At 47.7% G+C, this 18862-nt stretch overlaps 1 protein-coding gene across 1 annotated transcript in view; it reads left to right on the top strand.

The window, feature by feature from the left end:
• Positions 1-18862, top strand: part of LOC140386790 (double C2-like domain-containing protein beta) — a 411088-nt gene that overhangs the window by 254577 nt on the left and 137649 nt on the right. Inside the window, exon 5 of the mRNA XM_072469489.1 lies at positions 16933-17059. Within this exon, the coding sequence (XP_072325590.1) occupies positions 16933-17059 (127 nt within the window). The remainder of the gene's footprint in view (positions 1-16932; positions 17060-18862) is intronic.

The raw sequence follows: 18862 nt of genomic DNA, 5'->3' as shown, positions 1-18862 counted from the left end.
CGATCATAAAGAACTCCTCGGTTTTACTAATGGTCCTCCTGATTCGTGAGGAGTGTTGTTTAAGGGAGAGTAGGTTGTGCATGCAGGGTACGACATATCCTAGATAACAGGACCCTGTCCAATTTCTGGGAAGCCAGGAGTATGCTTTAGTGCCACATATGAAATAGGTCCCGTTATAGGCCGTAAAATTCTCAGCCATTGTCATCCAGGGTACCTGGGAATTATGCGTCCATGAGCTATTTGATGTTTTATTCCATACCCTGGACCAATCAAGAATAATTGGAGAGGTTTGGTATTGGTCCCTGCCATTCAGCTGTAAAATTATACCTACTCTGCCCCATTGATGGTCCTTCTCCTGATTTACTAAAACATAGGGATCCTTGCGCAGTGCTCGATGGGATGGTAAGGGCAGGGGGATTCGAGACATGGGGATATCCAGGTTGATACCAGGCTGAAAATCTAGTCATCCCATAGCCAGCCGATCTCCAAATTTTCATATCTCCACCAAACCCCTGTGTTCGATTTTGACGCAGTATCCACTCAACTGTTTCTGCTAAGTGGAATGGGAGTGATTGGAGAGGTAGCCCCTCCTTGGAATGGATGGGAATACGTGTACAAACCCAACAGTTACTTACATTCAATCTGTCAGCATAAATATATGACATATATAGAAAGCTATTAGCACGCAGCTCTTTATCAGTTCGTTCGCCTACTGCCGAATGGCCATTAAGACCAATTAGTCCAAATGTGATAATGAAGAGCCTCATTCTGCGTCCTCGTTGGGGCTGGAACCAATCTTCTTACAATCCGATAGGTGTACCCAACTCGAACGTCCTTCGAGTTTAACGGCAGTCGGTGTAGTCAGCAATACTTGAAAAGGGCCGCTCCAGCGTTGCCCTAACTTCTCTCTGTCCCAATTCTTTATCAGCACGTAGTCTCCTGGTTTGACAACTGGATATCGAGGGATCTTTGTTCCGGCTGTTGCTGGGAGATGGGCCTGTTTTACCTGCGAGTGGAGAAACTTCAAAGAAAATGTTAATTGCTTCAAATAACTCTGCATTTTATCTCCCATAACGTGGAGGTCTATTTCCTCTAGGGGTTCTTCATGGGCATCCCAGGGAGCCCTCATTGGCCGACCGTAGACTATCTCTGCAGCTGGTCCGGACCGCGAATGTGGAGTAACCCTCATGTGAAACAGTGCCAAAGGCAATATCTTTAGCCAATTTAATCCAGTTTCTTCGGTCAATTTAGATAATTTTTCTTTTAAGGTCCCATTTGCTCGTTCTACAATTCCTGCTGCCTGTGGATGATACGCGCAGTGCAGTTGTTGTTTAATTTTGAGTGCTTCGCACAATTCAGAATTGATTTGAGCCACAAAATGTGTTCCATTATCTGAGCTCATCGTTCTGGGAATCCCAAATCGGGGAATAATTTCTGTCAATAGTAATTTTACCACCGTATGTGCAGTACAGTTGGTGGTGGGGAAGGCTTCAATCCATTTACTAAATACATCAATGATCACTAAACAATATTTATAGTATTGTACTTTAGGTAATTCAATAAAATCAAGCTGTATGCAGGCAAAAGGGCCATCTGGCAAGGGGGTTATTCCGGAAGGGCATTTAATGCCCTTATTATTTTTCATGCAAATAAGACATCGATCCAGCCGCATTTGTGCTGCTGTATTCAGATCTGGGTGCCACCAAGTTTTCAAAAGTAGCTGTACCATTCCCTCCTTGCCAAGATGGGTACAAGAATGCAAATAATCAATAAGTATCGGCCAGGGTCTGGTCGGCCAGGGTCTGGTCTTGGAAATAGCTGACAAAGCTTTCTTATACATGGTTACATAAGTTGGCTATTTTTCCCATCATGCTATTGCTGAGTTTGTACACTTTCACATCTGTGTAAGTGTTGCAGTTTGGTTCCATTTCTGCCTGCCACAATAACACCAGCACATCTCCTGTTTCAGTGGTTCAGCCCGCCCTGCAAGGTCATGTCTGGCGTGCCTCAAGATTTCATCCGTGGCCCCTTCTTTTCCCTGTTTGCCTGCTGCCTTTGGTGACAACATCCATTGTCACAAAACCAGTTTCCCTGTGCATGCTGACAACATCCAGCTTCACCTCGATGCCAATAAAGAACAAAGAACAAAGAAAAGTACAGTACAGGAACAGGCCCTTCGGCCCTCCAAGCCTGTGCCGACATATGCTGCCCGACTAAACTACAATCTTCTACACTTTCTGAGTCCGTATCCCTCTATTCTTATCCTATTCATGTATTTGTCAAGGTGCCCCTTAAATGTCACTATCGTCCCTGCTTCCACCACCTCCTCCGGCAGCGAGTTCCAGGCCCCACTACCCTTTGTGTAAAAAAACTTGCCTCGTACATCTACTCTAAACCTTGCCCCTCGCACCTTAAACCTATGCCCCCTAGTAATTGACCCCTCTACCCCGGGGAAAAGCCTCTGACTATCCACTCTGTCTATGCCCCTCATAATTTTGTAGACCTCTATCAGGTCGCCCGCCACTCAACCTCCGTCGTTCCAGTGAGAACAAACCGAGTTTATTCAACCGCTCTTCATAGCTAATGTCCTCCATACCAGGCAACATTCTGGTAAATCTCTTCTGCTGTTGACTCCTCAAGAATTTACTTGAGCTCAATGTTGGCAAGTGTCGTGTTCAGCACACTGAGATAACACGGGCTGCAACTGGATGCAGCTTTAACACGAAGATACTCCAGACCTTGAAGAAGTTAGTTCAATCTGATTTATGGAACCTGTCACACAGTTAGCACAGTTCTCTGTGAGTTCGACTCTCTGCTAACCTAAGCGTGATTACGCTGTCTGACTGAACCAGACTAGCTCTTAGCCACGTGCTGGAGGTATTATGTGATATATGCACCCTGACTCGCTCTGTAGATGTCCCCAGTGGAAAGAGGCGGAGTGTGAGTGCCTCGTGCCTTTTATAGTGGGAAACCACCCCCAGGTGTTCTGCCTGCTGATTGGTTATGTCCTGTTCTCTGTGTTCATTAGCTGCCTGTCTGTATCTCATTATGTGCATGTTTGCATATCACGACAGCAAGAACAACGTTATTCTGCTAGGCTTCTGCCTAAAACTCTGCACCTTAATAATAATCTTTATCAATAATAATCTTTATTATTGTCACAAGTAGGCTTACATTAACACTGCAATGAAGTTACTGTGAAAAGCCCCGAGTTGCCACACTCCGGTGCCTTTTTGCGTACACTGACGGAGAATTCAGAATGTTCAATCCACCTAACAGCACGTCTTTCGGGACTTGTGGGAGGAAACCGGAGCATCCGGAGGAAACCCACGCAGACACGGCAAGTGTGTGCAGTCTCCACACAGACAGTGACCCAAGCCGGAATTGAACTTGGGACCCTGGTGCTGTGAAGCAACAGTGCTAACCACTGTGCTACCATGCCGCCCAACCTAACTGCCACCCTCTCTAGGTACTTCCATGGGCTAATACTGATCATGTGAACAAACTCTGATTGTCTTGTTTGAATTTGAGCTCACTGTAAAACCACACCACTTTTCGAGCGATAACATATATCCACCTCCGCAACATTGAACATCTCTGCTTCTATCACGTCTTGATTGCCATTGAAACTTTTATCCATGCCGTTATCACCTCCAAAAATATGCTTGTTACCAGCTTCCCAGGTTCTCCCTTTCTTTAATTGAAATTCATTCAAAGGTCAAAGTCCCAGCACACTAAGTTCTTGCCCCACTGTGCTTGCCAACTTCCATTGGTTGTCTATCTGCCTATACCTACATCTAAAAATCCTTGTGCATATGTGCAACTCAGTTTACACCTTTCTCCTCTCATTCAGTGCCAGTGACCTGATTGCAGCATCTAGTCTGCCCGTTTCCTATCCTCCTTCCCTCTTTTGCATTACCCTTTCTAACTGCCTCGGTTTTGCTTGCAGGGTCTTCAGCCATTTTGGCCTGGCAATTCTGAAGCGTTTTTGCTAAAGCCCGTGATACCTCTTCAGCCACCTTCAAAAAAACTTCCCAAAATGTACTTTTTGATTCAGGACACAAGGCCCTCATTCTCCTTCCTGCATTTCTCAATTCTGGTCATTTTTGCCCTGCACAGTACGGTGGGATTTGATTACATTGAAAGCATTAAACAATTATATCATTGTTGTTGTCCTTCAGATGTCACAGGGGAAGTAGAATTAGGATAATTCATATAAATTGTTGCATTTTGCTTGCCATTAAAATGACTATCTCGGTTGCAGAAAAGGTGCTTATCTCTTCGATGAATGTTTATTTTATTTTCAGTTCAAGAAACCTTGTTGAGTTTGCTGGTACTGTTTGGGAGGTTGGGCTAATGACAGATTCAGTGTTGACCAAGATCACGCACATTTCTTCTCTGTTCTCTCACAAGATCCTATTAAATTCACTGTATTTTCATTTTTAAAAGAGCTTGACATTTGACAAGGAAGAAAGGAAATTCTTCACCTGTATTCAATTGATTGTGCAGCAAAAATCACTGGTATTGATTTGGAAACCTCAGCTATATGACTAATGCTTTGTTGCTTGCTGTGATGGTAGCAATTAAGCAATATTGTCAGTATTTTAAACTTGATTTTTACATAATTACCAACCAATAAATTGTTGCACCGTTGAAATATTGGAAAATGGGAGTGCGATGTGGCTGGTAGATCTCAGGTGACGCCTCCCACGGACTTCCAACAGCCATGATGCCACACAGGATCTACCCAAGTCCGGTGAGGTTTTCCATCAGGAACCTGCCCACAATGGGTGGGACCAAGCCACTATTGCATAAGTAGGCCTTAAATGTATCTAAGGCCTATTTACCCGGTATCTATAGGCCTCCTGGGATCTACCGGCCTCCCCAGGGAGGCCGCAGCCTGGCCCTCAAGTACATGCCCTTTGGGCAGGGTGGTACCCTGGCACTGCTGGTGTTACCCAAGCCCACTGGCACTGCCAGCGTAGCACTGCCAAGGTGCCTAGGGGTCACTGCTTGCTGGCAGAGGCACTGTCAGGATGCCAGGCTGGCACGGGTGGTGATTTAGCCAGGAGTGCTCTGCGCGGGTGTTGGGGGAGCCCGGGGACCCTCACACAGTGCATTGGGATTTGGGAGATCTGGGGTCACTCCAGGGCCTGCAGAGATCGGGCCGCCATTTAAAAATCACGCCCCGAAATTTTGCTACACTGAGGAGTTCCGGCGAGTAGAGCTCCTCAGTGCACAGAACGGGGCTATGTGTGGGCTCAGCCGCGGATTCCCCACTGAGGCCCTCAATCTAACCTGAGTGCCGTTTAATGGTGTTGTGTTTCTCGGTGTTGCGAGCACCAGGAAACACGCAGTTTAAAAACGCTTGCTGTTGCACTTTGTTCCCATTTCGTTAAATCCTGCCATAAGCGTCATTAGATAGTGGTGGGGAACTCGCCGGCAGAGCCGACGGCAAACACCCAGCAAAACCCGCCACAAATGATACTTAGAAACTTTTACGTTACATCGCGCCTGGAATCTTAAAGAAAAATATTTGCGGATCGTGCAAATTGAGACTCTAAAGTGATGACCAGCTTGATGCAGATTTTTCTTACCACTTATGATTTGGAGATACATCTCTCTAATCACATTGAAGGTTTCAATTTAAATTTGCTTCAGTTACTTTCTAAAAATTGTATTACCTCAACCCAATACCCCTCTGTTTTGTGAGCGGATGCATCTTTCCATAATGAATGGAGGAAATCATTGACGGTTACAGTACGATACAGAAAGAGGCCTTTGGCCCATCATGCCTGTCCTTGTTCTTTGCTAGAGCTATCCAAAACTATTGCAGTTTCGTCGCCCTCCCTCCATTATTTTACATCTTCAATTATAAATATTAGTGCTATTTCCTTAAAAGGACAAGTGCCATTGCTTCAACAATTTCCCCAGGCAAAGTGTTTCATGCTCTTAAACACGAAGTGTAAAGAAATTTCTCTTAACTCTTTTTGACAGTTTTAAATTGATGACCCATGTCACTCATTCCCCAATTAGGGGAAGAGCTTTTCCCTATTCAACCTAACAAAACACTTCGTAAATTAAAAAACTCCTCTGTCTAACGGGAATAATCACATTATCTTATATCTCAACTCAAACTAATAATTCCCATCCCTGGATGGACGGCACAGTAGCAGTGTTTAGTGTGGTGTTATGGATCACTGTAAATACACAAGGGGTTAATGTAAACACACTAAGACTAAGTAAACACTAGAGGGAGCACCAGAGACATCATGACATGCAGCCATACAGCTAATGAACACATAGAATAGGACACGACCAATGGGCAGTCGAGACACCGAGGTGACACTACCACAACGGGGCAACCCATATAAAAGGACAGGACACACGTTCTCTTTCCACAGGCGACACTCGGAGAGAAGGACAGGGGCAGATCAGAAGCATCACACCCACCGCATGGCTTAGAGCAGACTGGTTAGTTAGACTGAGTTACGATAGCAAGATTAGCAGGAGAGTCGAACTCAAGTAGGAGAATTGTTAACTGTTCAATCAATGTGTTAAAGCTATCTCCAAGTCTGAACCTTCCTTTGTCAGAGCATACATCAAGAAAGCAGCTTATGCTACATGAAGAAGCATAACACAACATGGTACCTGTGAGTGCCCGTTGAATCTATATAGTTCAAGTCAACAGATCCGTGACTACCAGCAACAGCACCCAGGCAACATGATCAAGATTCCGGTTCCTCAGCAGTTCAGGTACCACAGCAATCTCAGTGCCAACTGGCGTGCATTCAAACAGAGATTTGAGATTTACATGGTAGCATCCGACCTAGATGGCGTGGCCGATGCTGAGAAGATAAAGCTTCTACTCACCATTGAGGGTGAAAGTGCAACAGGAATCTTCAACTCCTTCACGTACTCCAAATGGCAAAACAAGAGAGACTGTTCTGGACAAGTTTGAAAACTACTGCGAGGTAAACACAACAGAAGAAATCGGTAAAACTGGCGCCAATACTCACCACGAGGCAAAGGTAGGCTTGCAAATGCAGAAAACGGCAGTTTTGATTGGCAGCCATCTTGAGAAAGGAGCCGCACATGCGCAGTTCCCCAGAAGACATGAACCGGCAAAACGGTGTTTTGCGCATGCGTAGTTACGCAAAGAGCGCACAGTTCAGGAAAAGCGACCTGCGCATGCGCAACCCATTCCTACGCTCTACGTCACAAGCGTCATGACATCAGAGGCCCCGGATCATGCCCACTTAAAGGGGAAATGTCCCAAAATAGTAAAAAAGCATTTTAAAGTCAGAAAACACAATTCTTTCACCTGGAACGACAGAACAATGCCTGAACTTCTACCAGAGCTGAAAGTAACCTCTGCAGAACCCTGCAACAAGCAGTTAGCATCGCCCTAAGAGATGATTTAGTCCTTGACGGCGACGACTCAGACGTTGAGTTCTTCCTTGGGCATAACGAGCACAATGACAGCTCCAACACACAAAGTGATGATATGGTTCTTGAAGACTACGACTCGGAAGATGATTTCATCATTGGGCGTGGCGACCTCAGTACCAAATCCGAACTGCAACGAGATGTGTACATTACAGAATTCGACACAGACATGGATGAGTTCTTTGGATTTGAGGATCCTCAGCCCAGCATAGACAACATCCCGACCCATGAGTACAGGATTCTTCTGTGGCCTGACGCCAAGAGACAGAGAGCGGTACAAGCCCACAGAGAGCGGCCTGACGCCAAGAGAGTGGTCCAGGCACCACGAAGAGTCCCCGACTCCGCACAGAAAGCGATGACAGACTCCACAGCGAGACCACTGCACGACTCCATTGAGAGCGCACAGATCGACTCCACAGCGAGACCACTGCATGACACCACACAGGGAACGATGTCAGACTCCACAGAGAGAGCGGTACAAACCTCCACAGTGAGCTCATTGACAGACTCCATGATGGAAGCAATGCAAGATGCCAGAGCGCAGTCCTTGCATGAACAAGACCATGAAGGTCTAGCAACCTTATCTGAGCAACCAGCAGCAGACGATGCAAGTCTGCCATGCTCAAGTGCACAGCAAGATGACCATGACAGTCTACCATGCTCACGTGAACAACAAAAAGACTATGACAGTCTACCCAGATTATTTGAGCCACCAGAAGAAGACGCTGACCGTCTACCCAGCTCATCTAACCGACAAGAAGACACTGAAGGTCTACCCATTGTATGTGCGACAAGTGACAAAGGCTTCACAATTCCCATACAAGATGTGCGACATCTCAGCGAGACTGACAGATCTCAGCTAGTATGTACAGAGGCACTCGACAATCAAAGTGAGGTTACTGGTGACTCCAGTGACACCACGTTAATTCAAACCTCATCCACTCGAGCCTCTCCACAAGAAAATGCATTCCTGAACGTTTTGACTCCGGACGGGGAGCATCAAGACACCTCAGATGATTCAAGTGAACCTGAAATGACACCAGACGGGGAGTATCGAGAAACGAAAGCTGATTCAGGTGAACCAGAAAGGATTCCAGACGGGGAGCATCGACAAGCCAAAGATGATTCAAGTGAACCGGACATGACTCCAGATGGGGTGCACTGGGGAATCAGAAACGGCACGCTCAATGGAACAGCAGATGCCACAAAGGACACTGGCACAAGTAACTTTGTGAAGGAATCGAATTCTCCACTCGGTGTGGTCATTGAGCGCAACAAACACAACAACAAAACCTACAAAAACAACAACACCGACAACAACAAGAAGCGTACCAAAGGCATCAACATCAACAACAAGCATGACAAAACCAACAACACTGGAACAACGACTGGTACGACATGGTACAACTCTGCAAATGCAGGACAATGTAACAGCACAGCTCCTAACACTGGCAAGAGTACAGCCATACCATGGCATGATGGCAAATCTCACCGATTCAAGTTTGCTCCACTACTAACAAGCAGACCAGCTTTCAAGGCAGATGAGTTTACTCCACTATGAACAAGCAAACCAGCTTTCAAGGCAGATGACGTACTGCATCAATATCGCAATCACGAGAAACAGCCCAGGTTGGACAACACAGCTGCCATACTGCATCGCTACCACAAGCATAGAAAGAAAGAGTCCAAATCAGACAACAAAGTGATTTGACCATTTGCACACCTCCTGATGACTTCTTGGTTCCTTTAGCACAGGGACACTGACGGCGTTCACAAAGAAATGACAACATCAACATCGACACTTCAATAACAAACCAACAAAGCCACTCGACCGTATAATTTCATGAACTTTGGACTCATATTATTTGGTATTGTATAGTCGTCACTGTCATCATGACTTGTACATGTCATCACTTATCTACCTATTTTGTTCAATTTTCTTTAACACTGTACAGAAAATATGTAACACGAAAAAAGTGGGGGATGTGGTGATCTGCATCACTGTAAATACACAAGGGGTTAATGTAAATAGACTAAGACTAAGTAAACACTAGAGGGAGCACTAGAGACATCATTACATGCAGCCATACAGCTAATGAACACATAGAATAGGACACGACCAATGGGCAGTCAAGAGACCCAGAGGTGACACTACCACAAGGGGGCAACCCATATAAAAGGACAGGACACACATGCTCTTTCTCTTTCCACAGGCGACACTCAGAGAGAAGGACAGGAGCAGATCAGAAGCATCACACCTACCGCGTGGCTTAGAGCAGACTGGTTAGTTAGACTGAGTTACTATAGCAAGATTAGCAGGAGAGTCGAACTCAAGTAGGAAAATTGTTAACTGTTCAATAAATGTGTTAAAGCTATCTCCAAGTATGAACCTTCCTTTGTCAGAGCATACATCCAGGAAGCAGCTTATGCTACATGAAGAAGCATAACCCAACAGTTAGCACTGTTACTTCACAGTGCCAGGGATCCAGGTTTGATTCCCGGCATGGGCCACTGTGCGGAGTCTGCACATTCTCCCCGTGTCTACGTGGGTTCCCGCCAGGTACTCTGGTTTCCTCCCACAAGTCCCGAAAGACTTGCTTGTTAGGTGAAGTGGACATTCTGAATTCTCCCTCAGTGTACCTGTGGTAGTCTGTATTAGGGGTATTATGGTACCTAGGTTGAGGCTGTAAGACCATTGGTGTGGGAGGTACCTGAGACATGAAGATCATTGGTGAAGCCTGCCTGCTGGTTCCGCCCAGTAAGGCGGAGTATAAGAGTCTGTGTCTCCCTAGCAGCCGCATTCTGTACCTGCACTGCTGGGGGAAACATCTAGTCCAATAAAGCCTTCAGTTGTCATCCAATATCACTTCTGGAGTTATTGATCGAGCATCAATTTATTGGACTAGATTTTAAAGAATGGAGCTCCGAATCAATCCGGAGTGTCTGCAACTCAGCCCCCACGCGGCAAACTCAGCGGCAACCTTCAAACACAGGCTGGCGTGCTTCAAAGGGTACTTCAGGACTGCCACGGCTGCATCCACGGAGGACCAGAAACTGCAAGTTCTCCACTCGAGGGTGAGCCCAGAGATCTACACCCTCATCGAGGATGCGGATGATTTCAAGGCCGCGATGGCCCTCTTGAAAGTACACTACATCCGCCCAGTAAACCAGGTTTATGTCTGACATCTGCTAGCGACAAGGCGACAAATCCTGGGGGAGTCACTGGATGAATTCTACTGCGCGCTCCTGGTACTGGGTAGAAACTGTGACTGCCTGCAAGTTTCTGCCAGCGACCACACACAACTTTTAATCCGGGACGTATTCGTTGCAGGTATGCTGTCCTCCCACATCTGTCAGCGGCTGCTGGAGAAAGAGACACTAGGCCTCAAGGAGGCAAAGGCCCTTGCTAGCTCCCTGGACGTGGCCTCCCGAAACACCCGCGCGAACGTCCCCATCCGTGCGGCAGCCACTTGGGCAGCGTGGAACCCACCCGCAGCCGACCCCGATGCATCCCCCAGCCCCCCACAAGCTTGTGCCGCACGGCTACCAGGCAACCCCGGGGAGGCCCCGCTGTTATTTTTGCGGGCAAGCCAAGCACCCCTGGCAGCGTTGCCCGGCCCGCTCCTCCACCTGCAAAGGTTGTGGCTAAAAGGGCCATTTCATGGCAGTATGCCAGGCCCGTGCGGTCGCCGTTGTCTCCGGGGGCGAACCGGGGCCGCCACCGCAACTCTCCCCGCAGGCAATGTGTGGGCCCCGGGCGCCGCCATCTTGTTCCCCAGGGACCACGTGCGATGCGTGGGTGCCGCCATCTTGCTCACCCCCAGCCATGTGCGACCCGTGGGCACCCCATCTTGGCTGGAGTCTCAGAACCACGATTCGGATGACCACACACCGCCCGAGGAAAATCTCCAACTTTTACAACTCGCCTCGGTGACCCTGGACCAGTCTCAGCCCCGAACACTCTCGACCGTGACGACGACCGTACTCCTCAACGGGCGCAAAACATTCTGCCTGATCGACTCTGGGAGCACAGAGCGCTTCATACACCCGAACACGGTAAGGCGCTGTTCTCTTCCCATACACCCAGTTAACCAAAAACTCTCCCTGGCCTCCGGGTCTCACTCTGTAGAGATCATGGGGTTCTGGGTAGCCAATCACACGGTCCAGGGAAGAGAATTAAAAAAATTCCAACTTTACGTCCGCCCTCACCTCTGCGCTGACACGCTCTTGGGATTGGACTTCCAATGCACCTCCAGAGCTTAACCTTTAAATTCGGCGACCCTATATCCCCCCTCACTGTCTGCAGCCTCGTGACCCTCCAGGTCGACCCGCCTTCCCTTTTTGCGAACCTCATCCCGGATTGCAAACCTGTCGCCACCAGGACCGGACCTTCATTAGGTCGGACGTCCAGCGGCTGATGAAGGAAAGTGTTATCGAGGCTAGCAACAGCCCCTGGAGAGCTCAAGTAGTGGTTGTAAAGACTGGGGAGAAGCACAGGATGGTCATCGATCATAGTCAGACCAACAGGTATACGCAGCTTGATGCATAACCCTCTCCCCTGCATATCTGATTTGGTCAATCAGATTGCACAATACAAGGACTTTTCCACGGTGGACCTCAAATCCGCCTACCACCAGCTCCCCATCCGCCCGGATGACCGCAAGTACACTGCATTCGGAAGCAGATGGGCGGCTCTACCACTTCCTAAGCGTTCCCTTCGGTGTCACAAATGGAGTCTCAGTTTTCCAACGGGAGATGGACCGAATGGTTGACCAGTATGGTTTGCGGGCCACGTTTCCGTACCTTAACAATATCACCATCTGCGGCCACGACCAGCAGGACCAACCTCCGCAAATTCCTCCATACCACAAAAACCCTTAACTTGACCTACAACAAGGACAAATGCGTGTTCAGCACCGACCGTCTAGCCATCCTCGGCTACGTAATGCATGATGGAGTCATAGGCCCAGATCCAGAACGCATGCGCCCCCTCATTGGAGTTTCCCCTCCCCCACTGCTCCAAGGACTTGAAATGCTGCCCGGGATTTTTTTCATATTACGCCCAGTGGGTCCCCAATTATGTGGACAAGGCCCGCCCACTAATCCAATCCTCCATTTTTCCCCCTGTCGGCAGAGGCCCGCCAGGCCTTCAGCTGCATAAAGGCGGACATCGCTAAGGCCACGATGCACGCAATCAATGAATCCCTTCCCTTCCAAGTCGAGAGCAACGCGTCTGACATAGCTCTGGCGGCCACCCTCAACCAAGCGGGCAGGCCCGTGACCACCTTCTCACGCACCCTCCATGCTTCAGAAATCTGTCATTCCTCCGTTGAAAAGGAGGCCCAGCCCATAGTAAAAGCTGTGTGGCACTGGAGGCATTACCTGGCCGGCAGGAGATTCACGCTCCTCACTGACCAACGGTCGGTACCTTTCATGTTCGATAATGCACAGCGGGGCAAGATAAAGAACAATAAGATCTTACGGTGGAGGATCGAGCTCTCCACCTACAACTATGAGATCTTGTATCGTCCCTGGAAGCTAAGCGAGCCTCCTGATGCCCTATCCCGCTGCACATGTGCCAACGCACAAGTGGACCGACTCCGGGCCCTCCATGAGGACCTCTGCCACCCGGGGGTCACTCTATTCTTCCATTTTATCAAGACCTGCAACCTGCCCTACTCCCTCGAGGAGGTCAGGACCGCCACCAGGAACTACCAAATCTGCACGGAGTGCAAGCCGCACTCCTTCAGGACAGAGAAAGCGCACCTGATAAAGGCTTCCCGTCCCTTTGAACGACTCAGTCTGGACCAAAGGGCCCCTCTCCTCCACTGACCGCAACACGTACTTCCTGAACGTGATTGATGAATACTCCGTTCCCATTCGCCATCCCCTCCCCGACATGACCGCAGCCACCGTCATAAAAGCCCTCCACAGTATCTTTACCCTGTTCGGTTTCCCCGCCTACATACACAGCGATAGGGGGTCCTCCTTCATGAGCAACGAACTGCGTCAATTCCTGCTCAGCAAGGGCATCACCTCGAACAGGACGACCATTTACAACCCCCGGGGTAACGGACAGGTAGAGAGGGAGAACGGAACGGTCTGGAAGACCGTCCTACTGGACCTACGGTCCAGGAATCTCCCAGTCTCCCGCTGGCAGGAGGTCCTTCCCGATACACTCCACTCCATCCGATCACTGCTGTGTACCACGACAAACTAAACACCTCATGAACGTCTCCTTGTCTTCCCTAGGAAGTCCTCCTCCGGGACCTCGCTCCCAACATGGCTGGCAGCTCCTGGACCCATTCTGCTCCGCAAACACGTGCGAGCGCACAAGTCGGACCCATTGGTCGAGAGGGTCCGCCTCCTTCACGCTAACCCTCAGTACGCCTACGTGGCGTAGCCCGACGGCCTGCAGGATACGGTCTCCCTACAGGACCTGGCGCCCACTGGATCTTCCCCCCCCCCCCCCCCCCACCAACCCCACCCTCCCTCCCACCGGCACGCCCCATGGCTGCCCCGTTTCCAGGTGGATCGGTTCTTCCACTGGTCCCACCCAGGGGTGATGAAGCTATCGAAGAAGCCAAAGTCACACTCCCGGAGTCATGGATGCCCGAGCCGGCGCCTGCATCACCGCCGAAACTGCGATGATCACAGAGGACGACCAGGGCCCCCGATCAACTAATTGTTTCATTCTGATATGTACATGTAAAATGAATACTGCAAATAGTTGTGACATGTAATAAGGCAAAACACTGTACCACCGACGGGTACCACCATAACCTCTACCACTGTATGACGTAAGACCACTACCCCCGCCGGACTTTTTTTTAAACATGGGGTGAAGGTGGTAGTCTGTATTAGGGGTATTACGGTACCTAGGTTGAGGCATTAAGACCATTGGTGTGGGAGGTACTGGAGACGTGAAGATCATTGGGGAAGCCTGCCTGCTGGCTCCGCCCAGTAAGGCGGAGTATAAGTGTCTGTGTCTCCCTAGCAGCTGCATTCTGTACCTGCGCTGCTGGGGGAAACATCTAGTCCAATAAAGCCTTCAATTATCATCCAATCTCGCTTCTGGAGTTATTGATCGAGCATCAGTACCCGAACAGGTGCTGGAATGTGGCGACTAGGGGCTTTTCACGGTAACCTCACTTCAGTGTTAATGTAAGCCTACTCGTGACACTAATAAAAATTATTATTATCATTTTCGTAAATTTGTATTGTACACTCTTTGTAACATTAATGAACTTTGTGTTATAAAGACCCAATTTTCGTACAGTGGGAATGACTCCAGAGCCATTGAAAAATGGCAGACAGGACCCAATTCTGGGATTCCCGCTCCCATTCCTGGTGCCCCCAATTTTTGCCAGCACAGGATAAGGGTGCGGGTAGTGAGTTTGCATTCCTGGCTTGGTCGCCTCCGTTGCGGGTGTCGACATCCCCTTAGCCCCACGCACAATTTTTGTGAGTTGATCAGCTTTCCAATGACATGGTTCACTGCTCCTCAGAGGACCCTGTAGCCACCTAAATTGGCCAACTCCCGATTTAAAATGGCGAACAAGACAGAAACCAGCGGCTGCAGGTTTGCTGTGTATTTACCTCTGCAAAAGCCAGACAACATCGATACCAGCGGCCATCAGCATAACAAAGTAGCAGCCATCTGCATACTGATGAGCAATCCCCGGGGACAATAAGTAACATTTTGGACACACAAAGCAAAGCCAGCAGAAGCCAACACAAAGGAGGTGAACGAGCACCTCAAGACCGCCCATCGATCAGGGAACCGCTCCAGTATTGGAGAAAATCGAACCAAGCGATTGGGACAAAGTCCAATCACTTGGGACCAGGTACAGGGTCCACCCCGAAAGGCGGGAAGCCCCTGGGGACTATAAGAGTTGAGCCCCAAGTTCAAATCTCTCGCTCTTCAGCTCTTCTCTCTTCACCTCTGCGTCCTGCCCGGGTCACCCAGCAACACAAACCAACATTGACCGTGACCGATGCAGTGACTCCAGTGATCGCCGAAGCCCGTAAGTCTTAATTCAACGCTCGCTACGAGATAGGCGCTCCTAGCTACCAATCCGTACCAACTTCGAATCCCGCAGACTCAGAACCCGAACGAAAGGCCATTTGTTCCCCTGACCTGGTGGGCCAGCCTGAAGTTAAGTATAGGCCTGTTAGTTGTAGAAGTAGCTTAGAAGTAGAATTTGTGCATGAGTAGCGATTACTGTGTATAATAAATGTGCTTTGATTTGAATCTTACTAATCGGTGTATTGGGTTATTGATCATTACTCGGACTTGAACCTCGTGGCGGTATCATAAAGATACCTGGCGACTCGAGAGCAAAGGTAATAAAGCAGAGCAATTGAACCAAGGAGAAAATCAGCAACAACCCAGACCACTCCAGGATCCCCATGCCAACTCATGCCCCTCAGCCAGCCCTATGCCCCCTCATACTGTCCATATCAACGCAATACCAACTCATGCCCCTTCCATGCCTTTTCACCCAGTATGCACTATGTACATAACCCATGAGCCATATAATAACGGTGAGTGGAGAGAGAAAAAAAAACCCTCATTCACAAATAACGGGCGAGATTCTGAAGCCTCTTCGTGGTCTGTTTCTTGGTGGCGAGTGACAGCCCGCCTTTTGTCCAAATAAACATTGAGACATTGAGAAACAAGATTACAGAAAGAAAAACTTATTATAACCATTTGCTGATGTGAAGCAATCTTGGCTGTGAGCCCAGGCCAATAAAAGCATAAGCTCAGCAGGGGGTTTAGTTCTGAAAACTGAAGTAAATTGTTGACGTTGCTTAATTGACATCTTTAAGTGGTGACGGTAAGTTCTATTTGTTACCTAATTATTATTATTCCACTAATTTATCATTTCTTTGCACTTGTACTTTACAACTCAGAAATCTATTGCCTTTAAATAACTATTTGAAGTTACATTTTCAATAAATAATATATTTGAACTTTTAGGTCTCACTTTTCATTTGCAATCTTCCCTTCACTATCTTCCCATTAATTGAATATTCTCAATCCTAGTGTTTCGAATAACAACTTATTTGAACATAAGGTTGTATTTTCCATCTGTCTGCCTAAACCTGATAAATGTCTGTCCTTCTAAAGTCTAGTACAATCCTCCTTGCCGCTTTCTATGCTTTTTACTTTCATATAATCAATGAAGTGAGATAGTGTCCCTAACAGGGAAGCTCAGCATTTAGCTATTAGCTTCTAAACAACCTTCGCACCAGAGCCCTGTCACTTCCTCCCTGGGAATTATTATTGCATATTTACTGATTGAAGGAATTAATTGTTTAATAATAACATACCCACGGGTTTTTGATGTTTACAATCATGTTATCATTTCCAAGATAAGTGTCAAGCGTAGTTTTATTACCAGTACACGTATATTAAGTCAACATTGTCACGGGTGCCAAAATAATTGCTGGTAATGCCTGCATTGTTATTGCTTGCAGAATTTCAGTGTGTGATGAAGATAAATTCCGTCATAACGAGTTTATTGGTGAGACCAGAATTCCACTGAAAAAGTTAAAGCCAAATCAAACGAAGACTTTCAACATTTGCCTGGAGAAACAGCTGCCAGTGAGTGTTAATCCTGTTTGCATTGATTATCCACTTGAAGGCCATAAATGTACAGTCTTCATGGTCAATAACCACCTAGATACTCACGTTTCATTTCAACTTCCAAATAACAGTGTATCTTTAATCCTCCCGCTGTGAAGCACAGGGTTGGTTTCTCTGGCGCACGCGATGTGCGATCTATACTGTTAGGAATTATGGCTGCAATACCATCGAAAGATATCCCTTTTTCGCTGCATCCTTTTTTTTTTGCACTGCAAGATTCTAGTGAAAAAGGCAGATTCTTTCCTTCGTGATCTTTGTTCAGCGTTTGTATTTTTCTCAAAAAAACTTAATATCTTGGTGCAGTTACAAACACACAGGTTAACACTCGCTAAACTTTTTTCTCAGAAACTTTAATCATACCACATGAAGAGATTTAAACACAAGAATGTGTATGGAGTTTACAGTGAGGGGTGTGATGAGGCCTTTGGTTTTCCCAATATTTAACTGGAGGGAGGTAGTGACTCATGCAGAATTTGTCGAGGGACAAACAGGCTGACAACATTGTCCAGAGAGGTGGTAGGGAGTTAGAACTGGAAGTCATCAGAATAATTGTGGAAGCTGACCCCATGCAAGTTGATGCAGTTGCAGCATGTAGATAAGAATAATGACGAGGACAGACCAAGCATAGATCCGGGGGAAGTCCAGAGTTGACAGTGTGGAATGGGAAGAGATGCTCTTGCTCGAAGATAAGTAAGAGTGAAGCCAAGAGAGAATGGACCGACTGAGCTGGACAATGGAAGTGAGATCCGAGATACAGAGAAATCACAAGGAATGAGGAAGGATAGTGTACCCAGCTCAGAGTTACTTGGACTGGAGCATTCTGGTGATGTGGCAGGCTGGAAATCTATTTGGCCGACAAGAGAGGAAAGGTAGATTTGGAGTAAGTGTTAGCTTACCAGGACAAGGGAGTGAAAGGATGGGCCTTTTGAGGAGACAGGATGATAATGGCAGTTTTCAATCGGAAGGGACGATACCAGAGCAAAGGCAACCATTTACACTGTCTGCAACATGAAGGCCAGGAAAGGAAGTTTAATACTCCATGCTTTGGGGTCGATGGAATTCTGTGGATGTAGATGAACCAGGGGAGGGAATGAAGGGAAGGAATAGAAAAACTAGAGAAATACTCGGGTTCAAAGTTACAGCAAGAAACTGCTTGACGGAATGTTTGGATTGGTGGGTAAAGATCAAGGGCTGGATCCTCCGTCAGCGGGATTCTCCGTTTCGCCGGTAGCATACTCATGCCCTCAGATCTCCGGACGGCGTGGGGTGCCCACCAATGGGAAACCTCATTGGCCGGCGCCACGCGCACCAGAAAATGGGTGCGGTGGGACGGAGGATCCCAAAGTGTTTTAAGAAATAGTTAATAGTGGAGAAAAGAAAAATGGCTTATCTCTGTTCTCTGGGATGGTCCTGGAGATTGCTGAGTGGAGTGGTACCCAATAGTCCTTGTTGTGGTCCAGCCACATCTGATGTGCCAGATACACTCCAGTCCACATCACCTGGACTTGAGGGACGGAAGAGCCATACCGGGAGGAATGGCCAGGCAAGGGAAGAATAAAGTGTTCTGTTCTAACGTTGTAAACACAACATCCTTAAATTGCAGCTAATAATTTCTTGAAATTATATCATGAACATCACAGCATTACTGTTACCATATATTAATGAAGCTTCCACTTAAATCAGGGCACGCTTCTGCAACTTACAAAGAAGACCCAGTTAAGATGGTAGTATGCAGGATTGGAGCTGGAACAATGAGATTAA

This window comes from Scyliorhinus torazame, chromosome 12 (genome assembly GCF_047496885.1).
Source record: "Scyliorhinus torazame isolate Kashiwa2021f chromosome 12, sScyTor2.1, whole genome shotgun sequence".
In the NCBI taxonomy this organism is placed as follows: domain Eukaryota; kingdom Metazoa; phylum Chordata; class Chondrichthyes; order Carcharhiniformes; family Scyliorhinidae; genus Scyliorhinus; species Scyliorhinus torazame.
The sequence above is the reverse complement of the archived record's forward strand: the minus strand, read 5'-3'. Positions and strand labels throughout refer to the sequence as shown.